The sequence below is a fragment of the Corvus cornix genome, chromosome 12, assembly GCF_000738735.6.
Source record: "Corvus cornix cornix isolate S_Up_H32 chromosome 12, ASM73873v5, whole genome shotgun sequence".
NCBI classification, from domain to species: Eukaryota; Metazoa; Chordata; class Aves; order Passeriformes; family Corvidae; genus Corvus; species Corvus cornix.
The window spans coordinates 19,597,161-19,605,079 of record NC_046342.1 but is presented as its reverse complement, the minus strand read 5'-3'; the positions used below and the strand labels follow the sequence as shown (position 1 = coordinate 19,605,079).

The window sequence follows — 7,919 nt, the reverse complement described above, 5'->3', positions numbered from 1 at the left end:
AGCAAAAAATGTGCGTCACTGCAGATTATTTTAGGCCCTGGTCCATGCATAATGCAAATAAGCAGCTCCCGGGGTACATGCCTGTAAAAACCATCCAGTCCCACAGCGCTCGGCTACAGGAGCTTTCCAAACAGGTGGTGAAAAGCTAAAATTATGTCTGTGTGTCCTCACCGGGGTTAGGAAAGGCCCTGGCTCTCAGGAAGGCTCTCCCCGTTCCTCCACAGGGCTGGTATGAAACAGGACCGAGACATTAAAAAATTCAGGAGCATTTCTTTCCTTTTGAGGCAATCCTGCGCTCCCGCTCAGCAAACCTCACTCAGCACCTCCAGGACACCCTTTGATCTGGCTGACCCTGCTGCCCCCTCCCACCCGCTCTTCACACACAATAACTTTTCTTTTTTTTTTTTTCTTTTTTTTTTGCTAAAAATCATTGTATCCTCCTTGTCTGACTTCAAGGAGTCGCTCGGGAAGCCCTATTTATGGGTTGAAATGCTGCTGAAAGAGTTATTGCCGTGTTATTCAGCTGTTGTGCCAAGCCTGCATGGGGATCGGGTTTCTGCTGAAAGGGTGCCAGGCACGTCTTTTTCCAGGAACCAGCAGCCGTATTTAGCCTCCGGCTGCACATGAAAGACTGCAGTCGGAAACGTGACATTGTGTCAACATTTGAGGCAGGTCAGAGCTGGGTGAGACCATGAAAACAAGTCCCGGGAACTCAGCACAGCCCGGCGGGGCGGGCGGCACGGGCTGTCCCGGGCTGGCGCCGTGCCGGGGGTCGCCCCTCCATCCATCCACCCGTCCATCCACCCGTCCATCCCTCCCTCCTTCCCTCCCTCCATCCCCTGCTCCTGCCGGGCCACCCCTCTCCTCCCGGGCCGGGCTGGAGCGCAGGGGAGAAGCTGCTCTGGCAGGGCAGGGAGGGGCTGCTCCGGCGCTGGGGTTGTGGGCGGGGTCCCCACCCGGTGCCCCCCCCAGGCGCTGCCCCTGCCCCCACTCTGCCCCACAGAACTCACCTGTCCTGCTGGTGCCGGGCCAGGGTGCCAGAGAAAATCCCAGCCCGTAGTAATATTTTGCTTCCTGAATAAATGTTCTCTCTTCCACTTTTTTTTTTTTTTTCACTTTTTCCCTCCATGACTGAGGGTCTGGAACTCGTGCAAGTTGTCCCACCATAGGACAAGGGGGGTCAGAATATGGAGGCCAAAGGGGAGTGAGAGCCATGGAAAGGAGCCAGAAATCCAGGGGGTCCCGAGGCTGGAGACACCGCTGCACTGAGCACCAAATGCTGTCCCCAAATGGGGTTGTTACAGTCGGCTTCAGTGAGATCAATATTTAGCCCTAATTAAAGCAAACATAACATGAATGCTGGGACATGTGGAGGCCCCAAACACATTAAACCAAGCAGCATTTTTTTCTAGCATTACTTAAACTAAGGTTTCTTTAGTTCTAACCACAGTCTAACAGAAGCATCAGCCTCTCCCTGTGGGGTCCTGGAGATGCTCAGCCCAGGACTGAGCAGTGCTGGCCCAGTCGGACACTTAAACCACTCCTCACGTTTTGTGACTCACCTGCACAGTGAAAATCCAAAATACCCCCTCAGAAGTGCCCATGCCCCAACCACTAGGAAACGGAGTCCTCCCACCCATCCCTTTGCTTCACCTCTTTTTTGCCTTTGGGGGAGGTTTGGGGTTGTCATCATTTCATGTGGAGGCCAGAAACCAGCCTTGCTGCTGGAGAGGCTGGGAGGAGCCCATGGTGGGATGAGGAGCACATCCTCTGGCTCATTTTGCAGCACTGGGAGCAGAGGCACCAGGCTGCTCCACCACTCACAGTGCCAGCTGGAATTCCCGAATCAGGGACACCTGGGACATGTCAGGGTAGCAGCATGGATCACTCCCAGCAAAGGCAGGACCTGGCCCTTGAACCCCTCAGCCTCAAGGGCCTGGTGGGCACCATCCCTGGCAGTCCTGGGGCAGCTTTGACACAGATCAAAGGCACTGGCAAAGCAAAAGCAGCTTGCAAAAAGTGCATTTTCCTCCAGGAACTGGGCAAAGGCTGTGGAAACGCCACATCCTCCGGGGTGAGGGGCTGCCTCGTCCCCACAGAGCTTGGGGCCCAGGAGCCAAATGCCAGACACAGGGAGCACAACGTGACATCAGGAGAGAGCAGGAAAGCCAGCCAGGCTGCCCTGGCACCTCCCTCGAGTCTGGAAGGAAAAAAATCCCTGAAGGTGCCAAGGGAGTTAAAATAAATAAATACTCCTGGTGACAGGGGTAATGGGACCCTGAGCTCCTTCGAGCACTGACAGCAGAGGAGCTGTGGGGAGAGCAAGAAGAGCCCTGCTCCCACCTGCACCCCAGGATCCCCCATCCTCCCTGTATCCCAAGATCTCCACTGCCCCCTGCACCCCGGGATCCCCACTTACCCCTGAAACCCGTGACCCCGCTCCTCCCTGCATCCCGAATTCTTGCTCCCCCCTGTGCCATCCCCTGCTGGACCAGACCATGTGAAATGACCCTGCTCAAACATTTCAAAGCACAGGAGGCAAACCCTTATCTTCCACAGGAAAAGAATTATTTTATTAAGCATTTTTAAACAACTACTTAACATTTACTCAAGATAAAAATATGTACAATATCCCACCTTGAAGGCGGCTCCAAAATATAAACACTGTACCTCTCCCGAGAGAAAAACGGAATATTCTTCTCTTCAAAAAAAAAAGACAACCCAGAAACAAGAATACATTCATATTTCTCACTTCTTTATGCTCAAGTAGTTATACAAATAATAGACATCTGAAACGTCTTAACTTTTAATATATTTATATAATATATATATATTTATAACAGGATTTTACAAATAAAGGCAACAACTGTATACCAAAAAAACCCAAAAAACCAACAACAAAATAAACGTTAGAACACAATCTGCAATCAAGCATAGTGCATCTCAACAGCTGGTGCAACGGGAGGGCGACATGAGGGTCCAGACAGGAGTTCTGATCACCAGTTCTCAAAACCAGTAAGAAAAAAACCACCAAAGAGCACTGCCTTTTGCAGTGAAGTTGGGGGTTTTTAATTTAAAAAAAAAAAAACTAAACTGGAAATGATGTTCCTCTGCGGAGAAAGCCCCTCGCAGCTTACAGGACAAGTGTCACACCGAGCCCTCTCTCCTTAGCACAGGGATGTGGGCCAGGGTTTGCCAAGGAGACTGAGGAATCCAGATGCTCAAACCCTGCCGGGATTAGACTCCTTTGACAATCCCAGCCTTTTCCTTTTCCAAAGGCACTGTCAGGGACACGTTCAGCAGGGATGGCGCTGCCAGCTCCGGCTGAACTGCTCCCTCTGGCAAGGAGCTCCCGACCCGCCCGGCCGGGAGCAGCTGGGCCGGGAAAACCGCGGTGATTCCCGAGGGACGCGGTGAGACCGTGCAGCAGCAGCGGGAGAGGCTGGAGCCAGTGCCACCAGCAAAGTGATCCCAGGGACAGCTCCTCCCGACCCGGCCCAGCATAGCAGCTCAAGTTACAGGAAGAGCGCAGGTTAATTTATTTATTAGATGTACGCCATGGAAAGCTCCAAGCAGCAGCTACCTTTTATTTCTTAAAAAATATCTATGTATCAGCAAAGGTGTGGAAAGAAACCCATCTTAGGTCTGCCTGATCCTGTGTCACCAGGCAGTGACTGCTGCCCTGCTCCTCCTGCACTCATGGTGGCACTGCCACCACCACCAGTGACCACTGCCCTGCTCCTCCTGGTGACATTGCTGCCCCTGCAGTGACCACTGCCCTGCTCCTCCTTGTGCTCTCTGTGGCATTGTCACCACCACCACCACACCCCAGTGACCACTGCCCTGCTCCTCCTGCACTCACGGTGGCATTGCCACCGCCACCACACCCAGTGACCACTGCCCTGCTCCTCCTGCGCTCACGTGGCATTGCCACCGCCACCACACCCCAGTGACCACTGCCCTGCTCCTCCTGCGCTCACGGTGGCATTGCCACCGCCACCACACCACAGTGACCACTGCCCTGCTCCTCCTGCACTCACGGTGGCATTGCCACCACCACCGCCCCACACTCGGGGCCACTTGGACACCAGTCCAGCTCAAACAAGCTAGCGGGGCCGTTGCCTTCAGAGCCGCTCAGGGAAGTACCGTGTTTTATATTCATGTATTTTATATTCACAGACCCTCAAACCAAGTCTGCCCCATGGAATATTTCTTCACAGCTTTGCAATAGATTGGCAGCTGACTGAGTCAACTGTTGCTCTGTAGATGTGGAGAGGGAAGAAGGGAAGGGGTAAAGCACAAAACCCTTCTTTAATCTTTTGGAAGTAGTTGTGAACCGCTAAACTGGGCGCATCCTTCATCCTTCTCCAAGCTACCTGACAAGTCAAAGAAAAGGGGATTTAGCTTCCTACGTGCAGTGAACCTCGTCCCCACACCTCAGTCCAGCCAATATATAAAAGTGAAACAGTCTCTCAAACTAAAAAAAAAAAAGAAGAAAAAAGAGAAAAACCAGTCACACTGCACTCAGTCTTTGGTTTCCAAGTTCAAAGGAGGAATCTGCTTCAAAGCTTGAAGCAGAGCTGAGGAGTCGATGGGGGAATGGGCTGGTACAGGAGAAGGGAGTCTCTGGGGCATCAGCAGAGGGGGGGAGATTTTGTCAGGGTTCATGAAGCCCGTCAGTGCTGCGGCAGAGGCCGGGAGGCTGGGGTACAACACGGGAACCGAGGCCGGGTACCAGCACTTCTCCAGCATGGGCAGGTAGGCGGTGGCAGACGGCGGGATCAGGTAGAAAGGCAGGCACAGGGAGGCTGGTGAGCGGGGCCCAGGAAGCTGCTGGAAGAGCCCATCATGTCACTGCCAAAAGGGCCCTCGTCCTGCGGCGACTCCAGCCGGCTCCTTTTGGCCGGTGGGTCCTCAGTCTCTTGCTTAATAGAGCTTATTCTCTCCTGGACAGCGTACTTGAGGTCGGTATCCTTTTTGAAATAGGGCTGCTCCGATTTGGAGTCACTTTTCTCCAGCTCTCCCCCGTACCCGCTGTCTGTGTCCGTGTCGCTGCCACTCTGCTCCCCGCTGGAGTGAGCGAATGTCCGCTGGATCACGGGCACGCAGTTCTTCCCGTGGCCCTCGCCCGCCGTGCCCAGGGGCACCGGCTTCTCTTTCAAGTCCACCATTTTGGGAGGGATGTCCCCAGCCTTGCGGGCAGCCCCGCCCTGCAGCACCTCGCTGGCCATCCGGTGCAGGTGGCTGACCAGCTGCGACGACTTCAGCTCCTTGCCGTTCTCGTGCTTTGCCAGGTATTGCAGCATTTCCTTGGCACACATCTGGAAACCAGATCGAAACATTTCCTGGCTGGAATCAAGGTTTCTCGATGACAGGTCACCTAAGGAAACATTAACAGAAAGAAATTAAAAATTAACAACATGCTAAATAGTTCCATTTTCATCTCTGAGGCAGACCGGAGGCGATGCTGGACTTGGGTTACAGCACAGGCAGAGGGGAATGTGACAGCCAGCCTGGACTGTATGAACAGAAATCCCCAGATTTCTGCAGGAATGGACATTTTCATTGGAACATCCACCTGTCCACTTTTACATAATAACTTTAAACTTATTTTTTGTTATTTACTGTATAATCCACCTTCAACAGGTACTGGAGTGTGGAGCAGGGGAGTGAGTCAAGCTGTGGCTTCTCCAGGAAACCCCCTGGGGAAGGCAGGGAGCTCCTGGCCCCCAGCAGCTCCGCCAGCCCCAGGGGACTCCACGGCTCCACTGCACTCCCTGTGGCTGCCGGGGCAGGGACGGCGCCTCCGAAAAATTCGGGTTTACTGCATCAGATTCACGTGAGTGCCACATGTGAAAACAGCAGGAGGAAGTGCATCTAAGGCTGAAAAGCTGAAGCACCGGGTCCCCTCTGCCTGCAGAGCACAGGCCAGCTCGCTTTTAAAGAAACTTAAAAAAGTGTGTGTAGAAAGCAGATTTATATCTAATTCCAGAGAAAAACAACCAAATAAACCCGACTGGGTCATCGAAAGCTCCCAAACACAAATGGGAAGAGTCAAATGGCTTTGGAGAGAACCTCATAGCAAACCTGTGCTGTAACTAAAACTACCTAAAACCCAATTTAACTTCAAACAACCCCCAGGGCACTCTGCACTGACCACCTTGAGCAATGCATCTTTTTTTGTGAAAGCTCATAAGCAAAGCCTGAGAAAATAACAGCATGAAAGGCCAGAATTCCTGTCTCCTCCTTGTCGGGAACAAGGTGTCACAACCGCATTTCACAGGCTCCCCAGGGAAAGTCCATCACACACACACAGCTTCTCACCCCACCGTTTGAACACTCACCCGCCTGCAAACCGTTCTGCAAAGCGATGATCTTCTGCTGCTGCTGCTCGATGAGATTGGTCAGTGCCTTCACGTGCTTCAAGGTGAGCTCCAGAACCACAGCCTTCTCCAGGTGACCTAGAGTCTGGGAGCACAGGGACAGGTTGGCACCCGCCGCAGGCTCAGCCACGCAGGCAGGAGCCCCACGGGGCTGCCAGTGCCTTCCCAGAAGCCGCGGGAGGACGGACACGGTGAGACCCTGAGCAGGCAGGACTACCACCGACAACATTCCACAGAAATAACTTAAAAAGCAGGCTCCGGAAAAGGCTGTCACGGAACCCTGTGGGTACTTTCGGACCAGCCGCATAGCCCGGAGGAAGCTTTTTATTTATCGGTTCTGCTGCCCCTGCTGGCACCGTGACCTGAGCCCGGGGGAGCCTGGGAAGCCCGGCCGGGGGCTGCTCTCGCCCGGCAGCGGAGGGGGGAGAACCGGCGGGCAGCTCCGCAGGGATCTGCAGCTCCCGGGGAAGTTTGGGATGCGCTTACAGCCTGTCGGGTGTGCGGCACCGCGGAGCAAAAACAAAAAACAAAAAAACAAAACAAAAACAACAAAAAAAAACCACCCCAAATCCGCGGTGAAGCGGCAGCAGAGCCGCTGCCCCGTCCCTCCGCCCGCCGCTCGCACCTACCGTCAGCTTGAGGTGCTCGGGCAGCAGGTCCTTCAGCTGCGCGATGCACTCGTTGATCCTGTCGCGCCTCTTCTTCTCGATCAGCCGATGCGGCAGCTTGTAGGTCTCCTGCGGGGCGGGGGCAGCGGGTCAGCGGGGGGACACAGCCCGCACGGCCCGCTCCCGCTGCTCCTCCCGTCCCGAGTGCCCCGCGGAGCGGCCGAGCCCCCGCCCCGGGAGCGCTGTCACGGCCGATTTACCCCGTTAACCCCCAAATTACCCCGTTAACCCCCAGTCTACCTTATCGCCCCTCATTGTACCCCGTCACCCCCCATCTACCTTGTTGTCCTCGCTCCTCTTTAAGCCCCTCCGGGGCTTGTACACCTGGTACATGTGCGCGAAGTCCAGCCTGCACGGGCGAAAGGAGAGCAGCGCGTTATCCCCGTCCCGGAGCGGCGGGGCCGCTCCCCCGGGTCCCCCCCCGAAGCCCCGCTTACCCGGCAGGTCTCCGGTCTCCAGGGCGGGCAGCTTGCCCAGGCAGCCGGGCGGGGGCTGCGCGCTGGGGATGCGCTCCATGGCGGGGGGCGCGGGCGGAGCGGGGCGCTCAGGGCGGGCAGGGGCTGCGGGCGCTGCCGGTGCCGCTGCTGCTCATGCCGCGCCCGCGCCGCGCGGGCTGAGGAGCGGCGGGCGGCCGCGGGCCGGGTTAAATGCGGGCGAGTGGGTGGACGGGAGCGACGTGCGGAGCCCTGTGACCGCCGGCACGTCTGGCGGCCCCGGCGCCCCCGCCCCGCCGTCACATGAGCCTCACGTGGCGGCGGCGCGGGAGGCGGGCGGCCGGGGCACCGGGCCCCCCCGCACGTGTGTCCCGGCGCGGCGGCCAGGCGGCGGGCGCTGGGCCGGGCCGTGCCGTGCCGTGCCGTGCCGTGCC

At 56.2% G+C, this 7,919-nt stretch overlaps 1 protein-coding gene across 1 annotated transcript; it reads right to left on the bottom strand.

Annotated features, from left to right (window-relative positions):
• Positions 1 to 2,546: 2,546 nt before the first annotated feature.
• Positions 2,547 to 7,629, bottom strand: BHLHE40 (basic helix-loop-helix family member e40). The gene is given in 6 exon segments (XM_039559121.1): positions 2,547 to 4,802; positions 4,805 to 5,380; positions 6,345 to 6,468; positions 7,013 to 7,120; positions 7,331 to 7,401; positions 7,489 to 7,629. Coding segments are annotated over 6 exon segments (1,236 nt in total). The 5' UTR covers positions 7,568 to 7,629; the 3' UTR covers positions 2,547 to 4,524.
• Positions 7,630 to 7,919: the final 290 nt, after the last annotated feature.